This window comes from Aulonocara sp. 'chitande type north' Nkhata Bay, linkage group LG1, assembly GCF_057382095.1.
Source record: "Aulonocara sp. 'chitande type north' Nkhata Bay isolate Kocher_YH1m ecotype deep benthic linkage group LG1, A_spYH_male_GT1.1, whole genome shotgun sequence".
Taxonomy (NCBI): Eukaryota; Metazoa; Chordata; class Actinopteri; order Cichliformes; family Cichlidae; genus Aulonocara; species Aulonocara sp. 'chitande type north' Nkhata Bay.
The window spans coordinates 15,183,916-15,206,618 of NC_141344.1; the positions used below are offsets into that span (position 1 = coordinate 15,183,916).

A 22,703-nucleotide genomic window follows, 5' to 3' on the forward strand; every position below is an offset into this window, starting at 1 on the left:
CGAGGAGTGTGTCAGGCTACATTTCACTGTGTTATACCTGTATAACTATGCATGTGACAAATAAAGAACCTTGAACCTAAAAGAAGGATTAGCAAACTATGAAAACGGTTGATCTAATTTGTCCTTTAACGGCCAAAGAGCGTGATGCCTTTAGCTTTATGTTAATGTAGTTTTAAATAAGCAGTAAGTTGCATGAAAATAAGCAACCGGTGTGTGTGTGTGCATATTTTTAAAAAGAAAAACACCTTTTGGTTTGACTGGTGTCTCTATACATATTGCTTCTATGTGCAATTTGGGACCATAAAAACTTTAATGAATTTATAATAATGCTTTAAAATAAAATAAAAAATTAACTATTGTTACAACACAGAGATAAACACTTATTGTTATTATTTGTTTAGTTATTTTATTGAAATGGAGAAACTTTCACCACATCTGGCACACTAGCATTTTGTTGTTCTCCTTAAAAAAGAAGCCAAAAATGGAAGCTCTCATAAAAACTATTTTAAATGAATATAACATGTGGGCTAACAAGGAAGAGATGTTCTTTGTTTTTAAACAAAAACAAAAATCTGTGAGAATAAAATAAGAGACTCAAATGATCCATAAAAATGTTTTTAGTGGGACAAAATTCATGCACAGAACTGTGGAATTTCATTCATCTGTTTTATAAGATTTTTCTGCAAAACCAACAGGGGAAAAAAAGACATGATTATTCATATCATGCTTACAGATGAAACATCTGTACCAATCGTTGCATCAAAAAGGTGATACTGACAGCAGTAGGACAAACTGCAGGGCAAAATAATAAAAACAGAAACAATCTTCGGCCTAGATGATGGTGTTCAGAAGCATTTGGGAATACATTTTTCTGTGGAATCAGGTAATCTGATGCAAGCTGACAACATGGAGGGGAAAAAGATGCATTTGTTTCTCTTAGCCACTTACACACGAAATCCCTACTTTTATTTTAATTATAAATAATTAAACTCATCTGAAAGATTAAATAAGATGATTTCTGAGTGATCATCATCTGAACCAGCCAGATGACATGTGCAAATAAAAACAAGAGTGAGTCTGCTACCCCCTGTGTCCTGGAAAAATATCCCCATATCCTTAAAAATCAATCATCAGGGTTTTGTGAGTGACATAAAGGACAGAGAATATTGTTTTGTCTATTAGGGATGCATAGGTAAGGTAGGAATCGAATTGTCCGCCTTAAACAGAGATTTGCTTTCTTCACTTCCTGAAAAGATTTTAGGATATGTGGTTTTTCCAGGACTTTTATGGCATCCACTACTACAATAACCAAAAAGAAAAACAGCCAATAAACAAAACACCAAACATTGCATGTACACATTGAAATAACAAGGCAAAATTGAAATTAAGCTGTAAAACTGATTTCAGTAAGACTAAAATGTGCTTTACAATGAGCAGAACATAAGAGTTAAAGCACTGGTGTGAGAATAAAGGGTTGGTTTCATTCACAAATTTCTCTCCATGTCAAACCAGGACTCAAAGTCATCAAATGAAATGGCAAAAATGTTATCTAGTGGACTATTACGGAAGACTGAGAGTAGTTAAGTTATTTTGGAAGATAAGGGGAAAAAACCCCTGAAAAAATAACAGAGCGTGATGCCCAGAATCCCTAAAAACACACAGGCAGACAGTGCTTCATATGATCCCATCAAAACCAAGGCCTGAACAAATTACATACACTGAGCAATTATTGTTTTCCACATAATTATAAAAAGGTCTCCTTGTTTACTTAAATATTTCCACACCCACTTAGCAGTCGAGTGTTTTCTGTTCAAGTGGTCTGTGCAAATATTTAGTGGATATTTTGTTTTATTAAATCAAGTCTGCATTTAGAACTGAGAGAATAATGCCTGTAGAAATATTGCAATATCTTTAAAAAAAAAATTGTACCGATCTTATGTGCAACAAGTTAGACATCCATTCAACAATATGTACAGAGGCGCACTGTGTTTCTGTACATGTGCTACACAGTGACAGATCTGCCTCAATTAAGTCCGCAAACTGATGTCTGCTCACTGTTAACCCGCTGTTGGTATTTTACACAGAAGAGGGTGGCAACAGGACAACCACATCAAATATGTACAGGGAGAAATAGAAAGCTGCACAGCTAACAAAGATGCAGGACTCAACCCATGAAAATATATATCTACATTTTTCATTCATAGCATGAAGGCAAACATTTTGCTTACCCTTCATTTAAATACACTAAAGTCAATGCAATAAAAAGGACATGTGAGGGGGGTCGGAGGGGGTCAGGAGGGTCATTTTTTTTGACTGATTTATGCCATTTTCCTAATAGAACATAGTTGATGTGACTGTTTCCCATTAGCAGCTCAGTTATGACAAATACCAAAATACCCCTTCCTCTCAGCATATTTTCTGACAATATTCAAATATCTATACATTCATTCAAAACTTTAAGACATAATTAAGACGTAAAGATTTCATTCCAAGTAGGAGACCACAGAAAAATTTGTTCTTGATAAAATTTTAAAAAAGAAAGAAAGAAAGAAAGAATAAAAGAATAAAAGCAACAGCAGTGGTTGCAATGTTATTAAAAATACCCACTGGGCCTCTTCCCATTTGTGCAGTGTGTCGAGGGCATCTATGTGCTCCCTAGTTAACAAACTGCATGTGTGTCTATGCAATATTTACATTTACATGTGTTACGTGTCTCAGGGAACTGATTTTGGGAGAGCAGTGTGAGCAAGTTTGTATCCAGTCATGGTTGATTATCTGTCAGTAATTTTTAAATGGAAGTATTCTAGCTCTCTGCAATTTTATTTTTAGCTTGATAAATTAGTACATATTTAATTTGGAAAAGATTGTGAAGGGCTGCAGTTCAGTTATTTTTCTGTTCAGAAATAAAACTGACAACTTTATTTTGCAGTCTCACTCTGTCTGATCACCTTTTCAATCTAGTGTTTTAAAGAGACATTCGACCTATGACTGAGTGAACTCTGGATCTGTAGTCACAGAGCATTAAAAATGCAGTGGAGCAGGCTTAGAAACGCCAGCTGTATCTGATATAGATGTTCAGACAATAACAGTCACTTTCCGCAGATAAATAACAGATAAATAGTGACTGCCTGGCACCATGACCACAAAAACATTGTTTTAGGAAGTAGCAGAGACTACATTGAACCTACAGTGACAAACACTAAGGTCAGTGGCTCCACATTTTCTGCTATGACCCAGGAGCAAACCAGTGTTGGATCTGAGCTATCCCACGCTGTATCTGGTTAATGTAGAAGTCTGCATTTCTGGAGAAGTCCTGACAGACCGAAGACTGGGCATCGCCCAAAGCACAGTAAAGGGCGGTGCCCCCCACACTGATAAAAACAGTAACCAGGCAAAGCAGGAAGAGGAGCAGGCAGGAGTCGCCACTGCCGACATCTACAGAGAAAGAGATACAGAGAGTTATAGAGATAAATACACAGGATTAATGTGTGCTGGAAATTTGCTGGAATTCGTCAACTATTTTAAACACTCTCACAATGGACTGCCACAGCTGGTGTAATTTAACCTGTCCAGTATTAGAAATGCAGCCACTGCTCTCTTACACTATTTCTGTGTTTATAGAGCGATACGAAACTTTAACCGTCAACAATAAAAGACAAAAAACATACCAGGCTCATAGTGGTCATCAGGAACTTTAAAGCGGACACGTCGTTTGGCAGTGGGCTTCTCAGGTCGAGGGTCTGAGCTAGAAGAAGCACTCACGTCGTCTACGCAGACCTTTCGCTTCTTTAATATGGAGACAAGGCCAGAGGCGGGTGATACCTGAGAAACATAAGAACAACCCGAAATGTTAGCCTGGGTAGACACATCAATCAGTATAAGCACAACTTATATTTACATCATTAAATCTTTTCATACTCTCAGACTGAGTCTTACAGAGCGTGCACCACACCAGCCATGTCCACCAGGTGGCAGCACACCACACAATCAGCAGTGCTGAGTTTTGAACCTTTTTGTCAGTGCTTCCTTGTGACAGAAGTTAAGCACATTAGAGCTTAGATGTTGCCAAGTACAGTGCAAAAGCTGTTCAAATACAGATTACAGTGGCAAATTAATTTTCATCCAGCAGTTGTGCTTATCGACGAGGTAATAATTATATCATCCAAAAGGGTGTGGTTCATGTAGGTCAAATGTTACAATTCTGCCATGAATGATAAATGTCTCATTTCATATCACCCCCACAGATAAGCAGTTTTTATTTTTATATGCATTATTTTTGGCGCTGGAACAAAAAGACATTGTATTAAATCAAACTAAAAAAACATAACAAGGTGTTGCCCTCACTACTGCCTCTGTTTTTTTCTTGGTGGAGAGTAGTTAAATGTCAAACTGGGTTTCACATCAACAAAATAAATCCATCACGGGTATCAGTAATGGTTAGGCAATGGCATTAGCTTTGTTTCAACATAGCAACATGCCTCTGACAATGGAGGGCCTAGAAGGGCAAACACAAACTGAGTCAATCCACACAGACGAGAATGTAAAATGTCCAGCAGACAAAATCTGTTTACAGCCTGGTGTTTCCACCTAATTTAACCTTTAATAAGACTGAACACAGATGCATTTTTTAAATTCAGCCTTTAGGGAGAAGTTAAGTTGCTGATTTGAATGATAGGAATTACATGACAATAACATGCCTTTCTTTTCATCCTATTGGACTAACAGAGTGTCCAAGAATTATCCAATTTAAGTTAAATGCCAACATTACATTTGTATACTACATAACCTAATGTACAAAGGCATCTGTATGTGTGCAATGCATCTGTACATTCTATCAAACTAAACTTGCTAGCATTAACTGATGCTTATAATACACCACACTGTTATCCAAATTTGCTCAGCGCTGGTTTCATCAAATCAAGATTTCAAAAAGCAGGGGGTGATTTGATGTTCGCCATGTCCATCTTTAATATACAGTCCATGCACAGTCACCGAAGACATAAGGAAATAGTGAATCTACTAACAACATGTACTCACCTCCTCTACAGTGATGAGTTTTGCCATTGCATCCAAAGAGGGAGCTTCTCTAATGATGTCAGCTTGGTCTAGATCATAGTCCTCCTCCTCTTCCACTTCCTTCATCTCTGCATGTGGTTCCGGCTGCTTCATGTGAGCCTCGTGAGGAAGGGTTACCTCGTGGTGCAGGGAGGCTTTAGTGCTCTCCTGCAGTAATAGGATACAGATATAACTTAAATGTCAATATACAGTTATGAAGCTGTAATCCATTTTGTTGCTCTGCTCTCTGGTGTAACACACTCTGCTGTAACACTGACTGAGTCCTATGAAAGCAGTGAAAACTGTTCCATTTGCTTTCGTTTTTGAATACTATTGTCCCCATAAACAAAGACAAAGGAGGCTGCATTTGCTTTAAAACAGGTTTTTATGGGTTTTTCTTGTTTGTTTATGTTTTTTTTTATGTTTGATCTTATTGAAACTGAATTGGCCAACACAAAGTACCAAAAGCAATGCAAACTTCATCAACGGAAGAAAACAGGTACTGACTGGGCCTTTTAACAGTGATACATTTTAGCAACCAAAGAAGGAACTCCTAGATAATATTAATAACAGATACTGACTGAACTGTGTAGTTCCTTTAACTGTTTCTTTAAATATATGTAATAAAAATATGTTAAAGCTAAATGAAGTGAGTCTTAAGTAGCCAAAATCATATATACCTGCGTCTCCACATGTAGCCTCTCCTGAGCTCGGGCATCCTGATACAGCTGTTGTATCTCCACCTCTGCCCCGCTGCACACAGTCTCTACTGGGAGAGTTTTCTGACTCACGGAGGACACCCCTTCCCTTTTCTTCTCTTCCCCTTCTTCCTCCTCTCCCTCATCTTCCATTTCCAAAGCCTCCGTTGCCTCTTCCACGTCACCCCCCTCTTCTTGCTCTTCTGCCTCTGTTTCCTGTGCTGGACCTAAATCTTGTCCCTGCTGCTCTGCAGGTTTGGACTGATCCAACTCTTCAGCTGTAGAGGGGTGCAGCCCGTTTCCTGAAATGGTGCATCCTGCCCCTCCTTCTGCCTCTCTTCCCTCTCTGTCATTGCCTTGCTCATCAGTGAGCTGAGATCCATGGAAACCATTTCTCCCCTCTGACTCCATTGGTGGGTGTTCCCTGTCCTTGCCGGAGATCTCAGGGGAACTGAGACCATCAGTCAAATTAACGGAGGGCATGACTGAACAAGAGGTGTCTTCAGCTCTTTGCTCCATCCCTCCTTCAACCTGATGGTCTGCATCAGAGAACACAGTTTTAACAGAAATGAATAAAACCAGGCATCAGTAACACACTTAAAACCAACTTAAGACCAACCCAAAGCCTCTAATAAACTAATATAAATACTCATAAATAAGAATAGACTTTAAGTGTATACTGAAGTGGAAGCTCCTTGTATCTGACTTTTTACCTTAGAGTAATTGTTTCTTCAATAAGAATTCAACAACAGCTACACTAAACAGGTTTTCTTGATCTGATAACAACATTTTCATCCTTGCATTGTATCTCCTGTTTGAGTGTGTCACAATCGCAACTATGTCCAGTTTCTCTCTTTTCAATAGGATGATGTCAATACTTTGGAAATGACGGTTTTTAAATTTAAATTAATTCCTAGGACCTTTTGAAACACAGTAGAAGCAGAATAGAGATTTCTGCTTCTACAATTTAATCTGCTTTCATAATGTTTGAGGAAGAAAGGAAATCCTAACAATGGGAACACTTGTATGATAGAAACACTTGTATGTCACTCACACACACACACACACACACACACACACACACACACACACACACACACACACACACACACACACACACACACACACACACACACACACTTTTTGAAATTCACACAGTAAAAAATTAAAACTAGGCCAAACTTTACCCTAATGTCTTATTAGTAACACAACAGTAAGTTGAGAATAATACTTTAAAGAGAATTTAAAGAGAGCCACTAGCAACATAACAGTGGTTATTCATATCATAGCTTAATACCAAACAGCATTCAAGTTAAATTATAACCATGCAGCTAATAGTCACTGACCTGACGTACATGAATGCAGAGCACCAACTTCCTCAAATTCAGCTCTCACGAAGTTCAGAGAAGCACACTATTTGAAACCGCATACACAAATTCTTATTAAAAAAATAATACACGTGTAATTTGTAACTTTATTTAACATTGTATTCTTTATCAATTTTACAAATTAAACACAGAACACGACAATGTGCGCCCTAAATACATAAAATGGATATTTCACTGATATCGCTCAGTCTGTGCAAAATATACATAACTTGCACATTCACTACCTGTCACTGACACACATACCAAAAATTACACGTCTTACCTCAGCATCTCTACTCCTTGGTCTATTAAAAAAAGGAGAGAAACAAAGGAGCACTGACGATTAGTTCTTGTTTTTAGTAAATGAAAACGCAAAATACGGATGACCCTTCTCTACTCTCAGTCTAATATTAGCCTGGACACATTTCCCTTGCTATTACAACGTGTGTTAGTAATACTGCATGTTCTTCTGTGTGTGTGTGTGTGTGTGTGTGTGTGTGTGTGTTAAGCAGAGTGAAACCCTAGCAGTGTGATGGCTCAAATGTCTGAAAGTGCAGCAGCAGCAGCGGACAGGGGCCATATGTTTTATCTATCACTGCAGTGCACATCACACACTAACATATTCATGCTCATAGTGATTCAAGCAGACACGTATATACACAGTCATATAATGTAAAAGGCTGTGTGTCCTGCAAGCATTCTACTCTGAGTAAAAAACTAAACAGCAAGAAGGGGTTTCATTTCTCTGGTGAGGGACACTTACATGAGCCAATAGCACTGCAGGACATATTTTACACAGTCCTCCGCTAATAAAAAAAGAACTCAAACAAAACACACACTCATTATCACAGAGGCGCAGACGATAATAATGTCTGCGCCTCTGATTTGGAATTTGATTTGGAATCAACTGATAATTGTATTGTGAATTGTACTGCGTGTACTGGCTGTGTTGTTATTGAGTTTTTGTGACATCATTGCATCGTCTAGACTTAGCTGACTAGATCAATCAGGGCTGATGTAGTTCTAAACAGAACACCTAGTTTAGATGACATCAAAGACGAAGCTAAAAATACAAATATCATGAAAAGAAGTGCATACTGACCGATTGTGTGTCTGGCAAATGTGTTTAAGACTGTCCAGATGTTGAGCTGCCAGGTCAGAGGGCGTCGTTTTAAACTGACTCTCTAAGATGGAAGAACACACAGAGATAGAGTTAGTACCAGCGTGTTACTAGCAATATATGCTATGTAAGAAAACAAATAAAAACCGGCTTATAACTCTACATGTGACTTGATATTATGGTGACTGAATCTATATTAAATATGTATTACTGTATATGACTGAAGTTTCCTGGATTTCATGACAGTACAGACAATGCTCCTGCTCAGCTCAACCAGGACACATGTGTGCCTACTCTTCAGTGCTTAGGTTGAGGGCAACTGGACTTTTTTTTTTAAAATGTTCATGAAGATGTTTTGCTTCCCTTTCAAGAACCTTCTTCACTTCTGTACAATCCACCATATTGTATTAAATATGCAGATAAGTGTACTTACACGTTAGAGAAGCTAAGTCTTTCGAAAAGGTTAAATACTTTAGTGAAATGAGACAGATTTAAATTTAAAAAGACGGCAATTTAAATTACAGCTCTCTTCCCATTTTTTTTTAGATGAGTCTGCCTAAAGCACTGCTCAGAGGCATTACCAACATGGCTCCTGAGTGGCAAGACCTGTTCTTATGAGGACTTTAAATCATACTGTGAGGCTGTTTTAAGCATGCGTGTTGATGCATGCAGTGACAAACACAATATTCAGTAATACAGCAACCTTGCATGTCTCCATGTTCATTTTTAAACATTATGAGCACTACTTTATTACAGCTTCTTCCCTGATGCTTAGGATTGAAGAAAGTGTTTATTACTAGCATGACCCTACAGGTCAACAGGTGTGTGCGTTGTGTGTTACCCCACTGCTGCTGAAGTGCATTCAGGTTATCCAATACTCTCTGGTGATAGTCTCTCTCTAGCTGGATGCACCATAACGCCCGCTGGTCTGAACACCACAGGTTAAGAAATGTAAAAAATAAGTAAATCAAAATTCCGCACATGCACATCATCACACCACACTGGGAACGCTGAAAATTGCAGTAACTTTTAAACTCTTGTGGCTATCTGTTTGAAAACCATTAGAGTTGACAAAAGGGTATTTCTGGGGAAAAAAAAAGGACGACAGAGAGACAGAGAGACGAGGACGGAGAGGAAGGCCACGAGAGACAGAGGGGGAACGCAGTGCACGATTCTGTCTCATGTTTATGGATATGAGCAGCGAAAACACAATCCTTCTTTGACGTGGCTCAATGCTTTCTCTCTCTCTCTTTCTAACTAACCCTCTATACATGCATGACATAGCTAAGCTGGCTTCCCTACTCTTTGACACTTTCTGGTTTTCCCTCCCACTGTGTATCTTTCATCAGATTAAACCTCCAGTTCTTTCTCAGTCATGCTCTTCTGCCTTTCATCTTCCTCTTACTGTTTGACACTCAATCGTCATTGACTCCAAGTGCATTTTTGAGTTTTCTGTCGGTGAAGTATTCCCTGTGTATATGTGCTATATGGAACTTATTCAGTCCACGTCTTGAAAAACAGGCCAACTGTCTGCACAATGAACCACTACAATAATAAGCAACCATAACGAGTATTTTCAATGAGTAAGCAAAAAAAAAAAAAAGACAAGAAAATGAAGAAAACATAATTATAAAATACAGACTTGACACTCAAACAATCCTGAAATTAAACTGTAGTAATAGTAGAAGTTCCACTGCTGCAAAATTAGCAAAAAAAAATTTAAGTGGTTTTTAATCAGGTTTGAATGATTCTGAATTCTGAATATGCTGTTTTATATCACAGCGACCATTGAAATTAAAGTCATTTCACAAATGCTTCAATAACTAGAAAAAAGCATAAAAATGGCTGACACGTGGCGAAACTTGCTTCTTTCTTCTTCTTCTTCTTCTTCTTCTTTTTTTTTTAAACTAAAAGTGCTCTTCTTATCCCTCAAAAATCTTATGGCGTCATGCACTAGCGTAAAAATGATCAGCCAATTAGAAAACTTACAATGCTATAGTTTTTCTAACTCTATAGTATGTTTGTGCTTAGAAACTTGGATGCAGCACATTGACAGGTAGAGCCTGGTCAGTGCTCTGTATACGGTTTCTTTGAAGAGGCACAAATACACAGCAATGGTAGCCCAGATGACAAGTTTTACTACTGTCCATGCTGTTCTTAAATTGTGAAGTTGGGAGGCTGGTAGAGATGCTATAACTTCATGAGTGGGAAATTTGACCCGAGTGGGTGTTCCCATTGAAAATTATGACTCAGAATTTGGGATTTCCCACTTCAAATGTGTGAGCTGCATGTGCAGCAGACTGAGGTCAATAAAAAATAATTACTAAATGAAAGACTGAAAGATGGTGAAAGACTTCCCATTTATTCATAAATAAAAAACAATGCAAAAATGGAAACTAGTAAAAACTCATCTGTCCTTCTCTGAAAAGAATATTCTTCCAGCATTACATTTTTCTTGTCATGTCATGAAAGGCGACTGAAGTTTAAAATTTAGAGCTAATCTTTCTTTGTGTTTATCTACCTCGTAAACCTTGAGGCTTTCTTTGAAAGCCAGCTCAGATTTAAGCACGATTTCACTCTGATTCCTCCACACTTCCTCTTTTCATTTTTGCCTCATTTAATCTGTCTCTTCCTTCCTTCTTACTGTTGAGTCACATCTGCCCGGACAAGCAGGCAAGAAGCACACAGGAGAAAAGTGTGAGAAACATTTTGCACAAGTCAAAATAAAACCTGGCCACCCCATCAACACACCAACAGGACCACAAGGATACAATCTCCATGAAGGACAAAGGCCTCAGCAATCTGTAGAGAGAGAGATTACAGCTTTTAATAAAGTGCATGTTGAGGAAACAGGTTAAATTAAGGTTTAAAACCCGACTGAAACTAATCCTCACGTAGAGGGATTCCTCAACATGACACAAGTGTCAAAAATTTCCATATAGAAAACTAGAAAAAAATTATACAAATATGTAATTTAGAAACACAATACAGTACAGAGCTGTCCTTCTACTGCAGCAATAAATTCTATAATCATTAACCATGCCATTGAAGAAAAACATATAATCTGCTCTTTGTGACACACAACAAAGTAAGCTGTTAGGTCAGTCACACAAGTGAGTGAAAATGAGAGAGAAAAGAAAAACAGCAAGGGAGAAAAAACGAGAGACCATGGTCGACACTCTACCTCTTTTCAGTGTCTCTTGTTCAGCTGATAACAGAACAGGAGAAGTGTGTAAGAGAAAGAGAGAGCGCGAGAGGAGGAGGAGGAAAGGAGGGCACAAAAAGCTCTCGCATTTCTAATGAAGTGCGGGGTGGTGACGACTCAGTGACCTTTTCTAGGTAACTGTGCCGGGATGGTTTAGATACAAGAGGAGCTTAAAGCTGTTTCCAGTCTCTTCTGCAAATAACCATCCGTTGCACCAAAAATACGGATCAATTTAAAATGGATTTATTTGTCCCCGCATCAATTATGACTAATATATAACATATTCACTGACATAAATAATTAAAATATACTTCTCCTTAAGTTTTCATTGTTCTACTTTGTGAGCAAACAAAGAGCATTTAAAGATTATACATATACTGGACTGTCTAGAAATTACTCCAAGGATGTTTCTCTGTGGTTAACACACACACAGTCATCTTTAGACTTTGAGCCTCATTTGTTTCTCCTCATTGCTCGCTGCTTTCCTTTTCTGTTTGTTGTCCTACAATTCATATTTATGCTAATGACACTGGTTTCAAAGCTGGCAGTCATTCATGACCCCAGCCTTTCTCTCCCTCCCTCATTTTTACACCACCAATGATGTAAATCTCCCACTACAGAGGCATGTTTGCTATGCCATTCCTCCATTTGTCCCTCCCCAACAAAGCCAGAGTATGTTCCCCTTTAGTAATTCTGTTGATCTGTCAGCAGGGCAACATAAAAACCAATAAAGTGGCGCATGACCATTGTGGCAACACTAGATATTGCTCTTTAGAATTATGGGATAGGGTAAATGACTTAATGGAGTACTGCACTCTTCAAGCGCCCTTTCAGTTTGCCAATCCAGTTTTATCTTAATCAGCAGCTAAAACTTTGAGCGGCTTTATAGTTTATAAATTGAACAAAGACAAATTTAAGATGTTTAAAATAGTAACTTCTATAATCATTTTCCCAGTGGGTGTTATTTTTGTAATGTAGACAAAAGGTGTGTGCTCATGAATGAAGTGACATTAAGTGTGAGCTCGCCCATGAAAAGCCTAAGAACTTTTCCATAGCAAGTCCAAAGGGGTAGCGATGCCCTGATTGACCAACAAATGACCTGAATTTGCAGATTCTGAGCATTCTCAGACCTGACTGCTGATCGGCCAGTCAGCCTCACGTGTCCAATGGCATGCTAGTCCCTTTCATTTATGTGTGATTGTCGTGTACACACTCACAGTCATCTACTAACATGTTGTGGAAGCTCTTCACTGTAAGCGAAGACACAAAGTTCACGAAACTAAGGTGTAGGGCAACCACCACAATAACGTTCGTACCAACAAACCTAATCAGACTAAAGAGGCTATCAAAGGAAAGCTATCCAAAGCTCAGAAACAGCCACAAGCCAGCAGCCTCAGCACGAGCAACAGATCAAAGCAGTAGTGATGAAAATGACAAAAACCGAGTTTATCACTTCACCAGATGCCCCGATATCTGGAGAAGTAAGAAACATACGGGTGATGTAAGTAGCTGATATTTGTTTTGCTATATAAATCTGCTGCACCTGCTTTTGTTTGTTTTGTTCATAGGAAGCAAAACAAATGGTCCCCACTTACTCACTGTGAATGGTTTTGACCTTTACCTGATCCATTCGTACACGGGCGTGATCAGTCTCAAACTTTGGACTATGTAACTAGCAGGGTAAAGGCCACTTAATGTTTGATCCACCTGCTTCTTCACTGCAACTGCCAAGAAGTGATGTCTAAAAAAGTTTGAGGCTCCAGTGAATGTGTGAACGCAGATGTAGACACCTGTTTGCCTGGAAGTAAAAATAGGCTGGGTGTGCCTTTTAGAGATATTTAATAATCAAACTGACAGAAATATTCAAACATTCACACACCCTCAGGAGCCGCATGTTCAATCATGCAGGTCTGTGAGGGAGCATCTATGAAGATAGAAACACTCAGGATTTGTGTGTTTATCTAGTGTGCATGAAGCTTTTTAGTGTACTTAAATGCATACCTGAATTTTAGTTTGTGTGTCACTGAACACACCCCTGCTTTAGGGTACAAAGTGCCACTGCAATTATGAGGTTGATTTATTAACAACTGTGAGAGCAAAAGTTTAGAGAGACTCGAATGAGAGAAAGCAACAAAGTATTTAAGAGCAGTGAGTTCAAATGAGACGCAATCAGTGATGGTAAGTGGCAGTAGTGTTTGCAGTACCTGGTGAAGGGACTGTGGAAGGTGGCTGTCATCTCCTCTTTGTGCCAACTGCTCAAGGGACTCCAACAGAGCACAGCCTGGAATAGATCCTGAGGCACAAGCGGGAACTGAGAAACAAGTGGCCACTGGAGTGGAGGTAATGTATTCCTGATTTGATAATGAAGGTCCTGTGATGGAGGTGGAGTCTGTTCCAGTAGTTGTAATCCCCATGGTGAAGTTGAGGGGCTCTTGGGATGCACTCACAGCGGAAGTGTTAAACTTTGCTAACTCAGTTAACGTAAATGTCTCTGTAGCTGAGGTGTTATATCCTGCATGTGAACCGGTAGACCCTCTAGCACCTTTTGGCCCACAGTTTAAGGCAGGCTCCGTGGATGAGGTAAGTTGTTCTGTAGTGAAGTTTGTATTTTTTGCTATTATTTTAGTAGTTGCTGTGACACATGTAGGCTCAGTGCCTGAGGTTAATATTTGCGATGTACAATCCATCGGCCCCGTACTGAAAGCAGATCCATGTGTGCAGGTGATAGACGCCGTGCAGTAGGCACCTGATCCAGTTTTTGACATACGAGTGTCCATTTCAGCATCATTCTGGATCGATTCCACTGAACCGATGGGATATACGGTTTCTGGACTACCCGCTGGAATGACTGGGGATGTAGGTTCTGGACTGGTTCCAGGACTAAAAGGATAAGGATTCTCCAACAGGCTCCCTGTGGATGTAAATAAAGAAATTAGCAAACAGGAAGAAAGATAAGAGGAAAACAGACAATTACTGAGGAACTGCAAATATGCCAGTGTGTAAAAAAATTTAAAATCAACACGTTCCTCCAGAGAAGCAAACTGATTATGAGTATATAACCACAGTCATATTTTAATCACTTCAGAAGACATTAAGTTCCTTGAGACTTACCCTAATGACTTCTTCCCTAATCTTAATTCTAACTCTAAAGACAACCATATTATCTTATTTACTGAGTCTTCATCTTAAAATTTAATGATTGACATTATAGGAACTGTTATATCCTTACAAAGCAACTATATAAACAGACTGTTTCCCCACAATTTACATAATACAAATACATTATGGCAATATATTATCCCTGTTATTATTCCATCAGTGCATGAACACACACACACACACGCACGCACACACACACAGTTGTAGATAAGTCAATGCTGGCTGCTAGCAGGCCTTAAGGCTTACAACCAATAAACACACAAATGTAAATATGGGAGCTGTGCTAAGCTCACAGTTTTGCAGTGGCTTGCCGACACAGCTGTTTGTGTGTTTGCAGCATGTGTGTGTACGCCAATGCAGGAGTGAACAGGAGTGAACTTGTGAGCTATCAAGTGGTGTTACTCTGTTTTGACACAGACAGTGGCAGAAACTTTAAGTGTGCTTATGCCTTACTCTCTATTTGGAAGAGGATCATCTATTCTCTAATGTTAAGGCCAAGGCACTGTCTACTACACTTCAGTTTGTTTTTCTGAGCCACTTTAAGGTCATCTTCCATTTGATATGCTTGTTTTTTTGTTTGCTTGTTTTTTACATGTCAGAGTTCTTATTTCCTTTTGTTTAATGTGAGCCATTTGATTTATTTCACTTTACTGTATTCGACTACACTTTTCACACAAGTTTTGTATTTTATTTAATATTTTACTTTTACTTGCCTTTAATTTTTCTATTTAATTGAACTCTTGTTGTGTAGCGTTACCCTTATTGCCATGTTTTATTTTATATATTATACTATTTTTTAACATTATTTATTTGATCTATTCTATTGTATTTAAGCAATTTTGGGATTCAATATTTTGTCTTCTACTTCTTTTGTCTTTCTCTTAACTTATTCCTCTACTCAGATACCCTCCTCGCTCTACATGCAGCCGCCCTCAATTAGATTTGTTCAGGTTCACTTTCTTGAGTCACTTTTTCTAGTTACATGATCGATGACATCATCACCCCCAGACAGACTGACCTCAATCCAATATGCTGACCACTTAATGCATTACACCAAAGGCATTTAAACAGTAAGCCTGATCCTGAGCAGAACACTGGATTCTTCTTGAATTGTTACGCAGTAATACTTCAAACACAGCCTCTACACACTAATATTACTGAGTGTTTAGTTAGCATTTGTGAAGAAGTGTTGCACACCTAGCATTTACATGCTGAGATTGTAGGCAGGAAAACATTTAACAAACTAGATTACACTTCTAATTAAATAACTACTTTTTATAATACTTAATTTGTGTGTCACACTGTAAACTGGAATTTTTTAAATCAATTACGTGCATAACTTTTTTTAAAAAAGGCATTCCTGGATTGTTAACATGTTGGAATTTCTGTATTTTTTTCATTATTTGTTAAGTAGCTTCTTTAAACAAACTGAAGGATATACTAGTGGCTGTGATTTGACCTTTTGGGAGTAGACATTGACTTACATTAGTGTGGCCAGGTTTTAAAGTTTAATAATAATTTTTAACAGTAGATAGACAAAAATTCTGTAAAAATAGACTAATGTCAGCAAAATCATAAATAAAAATATAAATAAAATGTATCCTCTTTGTTATGATTTTTCATTTAGTCACTCCCTCTGCCTACAGTCTTGCTTCCAGCAGCAGCATGCTGCGTTACCAATTTTACTTGAGTGATGCCTCCACTGTGATGAATCCTGTTTAGACCTGAAGTGCCTTCCTGGTGAAGGCTGAGGACACTGTTCTCAGGAACAGAAATAAGATTCTGTGATTATGTGTGCAGCTCATTGAGTCTCCTACCAGTTTCTGAATATGAAGAGTCTGTCATGGGAGTGTCTGGAGACTGGCAGCGATTTAAACAGCTCGACTCCGCCGATTCCTCCTCGTCATCGTCTTCCTTCATCGCTTCATCAATATCATCTTCCTCTTCCTTCTCTTGGTTTCTTCCTATGCATCCCTCCTTTCCCAGTCCCATTTCCTCTTCCTTCTCATTGTTGTTAAGACCGATTTTTTGGATGGAACCACATCTTCCCTCATCCCCATTTTGTGAAAGAGAGACACTTTGAGTTGGCGTGAGTGTGTTTGTCTCATTGAGGTTTCGGGTTTGAGCAGTGAGGGCTTCAGAGTTGGGTAGGTTATCACAGAGGTCCACCCCGCCCCCCTGAATCTGTGACATTGCTCCACCCTCCCTCTCAAACTGATCTAAGAGGATAAAGATAAATCAAAAATCAGCTGAAATTCTTACACAAAACAACTGAATTCTGCACAGTATGAACCTCTACACTGGTTCATCACATCCAATTTGTTGAACTTGTTGGACAAGAAAAGAATTTTAACCTTCATCACCATGATCCATTGAGCTCCACCCAAACAATGCTTGACCTTTGAGTTTGAGGGCCAGTGCCACCTTTTGGAACAAGCCCTTCTTCAAGCCTGCAGAGATAAAGGAGATAAGACAGAGAATAGGCATAAAGTTAAAGAAGCAGAGACCATGTTAAACTCCACTGACAGTGAAAGCGAGGAACGGCAAAGGGATAGACACAAACAAGTTTGTCATCATTCCCAAAGATTCAAACAAGCCATACGGCTTAAACAGGAATGCGTCAGATGCAACACTCCTGTGTACACCTACGTGTACGGTGGTAGATTAGATGCGTACAAACAAATACATTCATTTACATAGCGATTACACGATATGAGTTGGAAGACTGCTCCCTTTTCCCTTTAAGAGACAAAAACCTGACAGAAAAAGCTGAAAACTTAAATAGAGAAACAAAAATGTGTCCTGCCACTGGGTGGCTTGAACTCAAGATCTCTTCCAGGGCCTGCTTCTCGTCCTGCTGAGGTAACAGACTTCATAAGATAAGATAAGATAAGATAACCTTTATTAGTCCCACACGTGGGAAATTTGTTTTGTCACAGCAGGAAGTGGACAGTGCAAAAGTTATGACGCAAAAATTAGAATACAATAAGAATAAATACAGTACACAGCTGTACAGAATAGAATAAAATAATATACTATATACAGTAGAATAAAATAGAATAAAAATATACAATAAGATAAAAATAGAATACGAATGCTATATACAACTGAGTAAAAATACAACGATGCCAGAAAAGATTATTGCACTTAGTGTTATTGCACATGTGTGGATGTGTGTGTTTGTTCAGTTAAAGTCTTTGTTGTGGAGTCTGACAGCAGTGGGGAGGAAAGACCTGCGAAATCTCTCCGTCCCACACCGTGGGTGCCGCAGTCTCCCACTGAAGGAGCTGCTCAGTGCTGTCACAGTCTGCTGCATGGGGTGGGAGACGTTGTCCAACAGGGATGACAGCTTAGCCGCCGTTCTCCTGTCACTCACCACCTCCACTGGGTCCAGAGGGCATCCTAGAACAGAGCTGGCCCTTCGGATCACCCTGTTCAGTCTCTTCCTGTCCCCAGCAGAGATGCTGCCGCCCCAGCAGACCACACCATAAAAGATAGCAGAAGCCACCACAGAGTCATAGAAGGTCTTCAGGAGTGGGCCCTCCACCCCAAACGACCTGAGTCTCCGCAGCAGGTACAGCCTGCTCTGCCCTTTCCTGTAGAGGGCGTCTGAGTTAGGAGTCCAGTCCAGTCTGTTGTTCAGATGAACACCAAGGTACCTGTAGCTGTCCACAGCCTCAATGTCCATACCCTGGATGTTCAGTGGTTGCAGTGGAGAATGCTTGTGCCTGCGGAAGTCTACCACCAGCTCCTTGGTTTTACTGGCGTTGATCTGGAGGTAGTTCAGCTGGCACCAGTCCATGTATCACTGGGTTTATAATGCTGACATGAGGAGCAGACTTAGGGTGCCTGTTAACAGCCTGACAAATTATTTTTGCCATGCAACAGATGAACGAAGACCTGGATAAATGCAGCTTAAAGTTGTTGTTTATATATATATTTTTCAAATGAATTAATGAAAAAGCTGGTAACACTAATGTGTGTTCGTAGAGAAGACGCATTGCTGTCCATTCACAATATGACATAATTTGGTTATTAAGACATCCAAACAAATACAGCTGCATTTAATTCCTTCATTACAATAATCTGATCTACACCGCACACTTCGTAAGACACAGCCTCTAGGTCTCTATGTGGAAACTACAAATTTGTTTGTCTATGGTTCATTTATTGCCCTTGTGCTGTGACCAGTTTTGATCCACAACACGACATCTGGGTTTCAGCTATGAGAAAACTCTAGAAAGAAAAAAATGCCCAACTAGGGATTTAAATGCTAAATTATTAGGATTAAGGTGTAAAAATCTCACAATCTGACAGTTCTTCAAATACCAATTAAAATTGGACAACAACTGAGACACCAAGTGCAGACTAGAAAAAGAGAATAGAAAAGACACAATAACATTTACACAAGAGCCAGAACAAATGGAATAAAGGATAAATATCCCAATCCCATAACATATATAAGGTCTATATGAGGCAAATCAAGCTGCAGAGAAATCCAAAGAATAGTAACACTACAAATGGCCCAAAAGAATGACCCCTTTCTGACAGCGTTTTACAGATTTCTGGTTTATTGTTGTATGCACTTCTGAATCGATGTACAGTGGCAGGCGACTTAGTTTTACTAGCTTATGCATGTTTAGACGGGAACAAGACAAACAGGCATGTGTGACTCGTATATTTGTTGTTACTTTGCCATGTTTTGACCACAAATAACAGTATTGTCTGCAAACAAAACAGCCACTAATACTTGTTTCGTACCCTTCCTGTTTGGCACGCGTTTCAACTACAAGCTCAATGCAACCAATCTCTGGATATTACCTATACTCTCTAATGTCAACATAAGAGGTCAGCATTCAAATACTGTGAGAAAACAGCTCACACAGAGCAAAAGTACTGATAAATTGACATTATTAGATGATCTAGAGTCAGGAAGTGTGAATAAGGAGCAAAAACTGACTACGAGAGAAAAAGTCTGACTAGCAAAAAGAAATTTTCAGCACATATTTCTTATTATTTTCATATAAATTGAAAAAAAAAATGGCGCCCCTTAAGGCATTACTGGATGGGCAGCAACTTTGCCTCTGGTCACCAACCAACATTTTTCACCATTTTTTGACTCAGCAGAAAGATAAAATCTCAAACCTCAACAAAATGGCTAATAAAAGCCTATCTCAGTGGAATAAGGCTGTCCTGGTTTCCTGCAGCACTAATTATTCTTCCTGTAATTCTGCATTACTCTGGCAAAGACCAAACATTTAGAGAGTTAAAAGGGAATGCGTGGATAGACACACCAAACATAACTCTGATTCCCTTCTTCCATGAAATTCCTCATGGACGTGTGTGTAAAATATGGTAACAAAGAAGAAGCATGAGTGAACCAATCAGCACCGCGATGTGCTTTCTACAGATAGAGGTGAAATCCTATGGGATGCTGCACCACCCTGTCTTTATGTTGCATCCGCTCTGTATATTTAATCAAGAAAAGAAACCTTCTGTATGGGAAACAAAGTGTGCTTTAATATCTCTAAAAATAATAAAACTCCTTAAAATCACACTGAGACACAAACAGCGCTGTTACATAATTGTTGAAAGCTCTGAATGTCCCTTTGGTATACAGCGTTAATGCCCATGTACGGTCTTAATGTTTTCATGCTTCAAACAAACATCTGAGGCATTAAAAGATAAAACAATCACCAGCCTAGAGAGAAACATGGATAGCTGATGATGTTTAAAAAAACAAGAGTTGCCTTTTTTTTAATCACTATCTGTTAATGCACCTCTCCCACTGAGTCATTTAGCCATAAAACCATCCATCCTCTCCTCCTTTGTTTGGGCCTTACTCCACAGGGGGACCATGAATTATGAAAGACAAACGGAAAAGGGAATTCAGCCAAAAGGACAAACACAAAGGTGTAAGAAGACACAGACCCTGTCCTGTGAAAGGACCACTGCAAAGACATGAGGCCTGCAGCAGTGATAGAGACAGGGGAGGCAGATGGCCAATTATGTTGACCTATAGGTTTTGTATACAATGTAGCTAAATGCATCTAGTCACCAAAAGTTGGGGATTAGTGCTGGCCACTTTTCCAGTTCAGAGCAGTCTCTTTGACCTGCGACTGAAACACTTTAGGGACCAGCCCAGGCCACTGGATAGATTTGCAATGGAATTGTAATAATTTCGTTTCGTTCATTGGTTACCTGTTGGTTAATAATTTTAGAATGGACTTTAAGTTTTTTTTAAGAAGGCCCGCTCCGAGCTTGTACAGAAGTATATTTCAGATCTTCTGACACTACACACCCCTCATCATAACCTCCATTCTGGCCATCCCACAATTTCGGCTGAGATCAACAAGGGTAATAGAGATTTTTCTGTTTGAACAACTATTCTTTAGAAGAACCTCACTGTTTGTCGAGCTCACTGTCATCTTTTAAATTCCTCTAAATGACATCTTTTTATAAACAAGCTTTTCCCACTATGAGTTATCATTTTTAATTTATTTATTTATTTGCTTTTAAACCTACTTGCTTTTTACCTATTATTCATTTGTAATTGCATCTATTTCCCCTTTAGGTTTGTGCTGCACGTTTCCCTTTTATCTTTTCTTAAGTTTTTTATTTGTCGTTTGTTTCCTAGCTTGTCCTGTAAACCTTTTTATTTTTGAAGGTGCTAAATAAAGACAATATGCTTATCAAGATGCAATTATTACTTAGCATTATTTCTAAATAGAAAGTTAAAAGTATTTCCAGAGTTTTTTTTTTATGAATTGTTTGAAATATAAACAGCACAATAAAATAGTTCTAAATACAAAACTTTACATGTGAGTGTTTTGTTCCTTTTTTATTTTTTAGATAAACTTTGGTCTGCAATGCATTTACTTTTTAAAGGTATCGCATCCTATTGATCAATTATTCGTTTGTTTGTTTTTTAATATATGTTTTTCATCGGATTACATGGGGGGGAAAGCAGGTCTGGGTCGCCTTAGCGATGTGTATATGTATATATGTGGCCCTATAGGTGAAAATGAGTTGGACGAGCCTGCTTTAACCAATGTGTTGTTAGCAGCTAACCTAATTAAACCTAGCTCGACAAGTTGGTTAATATTATACCCCCAGATATTTAAGCTAATGTTATCCAGGCAAGACATAAAATAACGTGGAGCACATGAACTGCCAGCAGACAGGAACAGTCACTTCCCGTTTTGACACGGACTTCGTAAAAATTAGCTGATTAGCAATTGTAAGTTGGTTATTTAACCGAATATTAGATGGGTTAGATGACAGGCTAGCACACGTTAAATGTAAATTAGCTCGGTGGCAATGGTTACACTTGATTTGATGTTAACGTTACGCTTCATTGCGGACTAGTGCCGCTTCGCCAAACTGCTCGAAAATGAGAACAGCTTATAACCAACTGTTTGTGTTAGACCCACAGACTGTTAATATGCAGTAACTAGTTAGACCCGTTTGCTATCGATACTTGATGCTGATGTGACAGATTGGTTTTCGTACATGTTGCTATTAAGCTAACGTCAGCTAGCGCAAGCAGAGTACATTAGATCACCTTTGAAACGCACACATACGTTGACGTTACATAAAGGAGCTAGCTTGTAAATCAGCTGACATTAGAAACAGCGACGGCACAGAAGAGAGACATGACACTTACGGCTGAAAAGGGTGGCCGAACGATAAAAACTAACATCTGACACCTTGCCGGAGATGTTGTGAAGACTGTGTCACTCACAGGCAGCAGCAGCCAGGGGTCGTTGCTAACGCTGTCATCGTCGGGCCTGTGCTGCATTGTCGCCATCTCGTGTCTTTTCACTGTTAGCACAGTTCTGTCCACTATCTTCTGCTCTTGTTTTCATCCACAGCTACCTGACTGCATCGAACTGTAGACTCGGTAATAAAATAAAATCTCTTGTACCTCGTCCTACACAATGAGAAAAATCCCCCCCTCCCTTTTCTGTCTCAAAAAGCTGAAAATGTCATCTGAAATAGCACCTAACATTTTTATGTTATTGTGATAGATGAAAAAGTATGTGCACAAAGACTGACGCTTTTTGCCATAAAAAAACAAAAAACAAAAAATTTTAGCT

At 38.9% G+C, this 22,703-nt stretch overlaps 1 protein-coding gene across 3 annotated transcripts; it reads right to left on the reverse strand.

The window, feature by feature from the left end:
- Positions 1-647: 647 nt before the first annotated feature.
- cnsta (consortin, connexin sorting protein a) lies at positions 648-22,664 on the reverse strand. Of its 3 annotated transcripts, none has more exons than XM_086284481.1 (13): positions 22,349-22,664; positions 16,959-17,054; positions 16,422-16,823; positions 13,650-14,356; positions 11,012-11,042; positions 9,082-9,168; positions 8,223-8,304; positions 7,404-7,425; positions 7,100-7,166; positions 5,736-6,292; positions 5,038-5,223; positions 3,669-3,822; positions 648-3,435 (listed from the first exon to the last, which is right to left on the reverse strand). In XM_086284481.1, exons 2-13 carry the CDS (start codon positions 16,975-16,977, stop codon positions 3,227-3,229), a joined length of 2,523 nt encoding a protein of 840 aa, XP_086140607.1. In that variant the 5' UTR covers positions 16,978-17,054; positions 22,349-22,664; the 3' UTR covers positions 648-3,226. The 3 variants fall into 3 exon arrangements, with proteins under 3 accessions (XP_086140607.1, XP_086140684.1, XP_086140537.1); XM_086284558.1 differs by having other exon boundaries at positions 7,109-7,166; positions 22,271-22,664; XM_086284411.1 differs by having other exon boundaries at positions 22,271-22,664.
- Between the last annotated feature and the right edge of the window lie 39 nt (positions 22,665-22,703).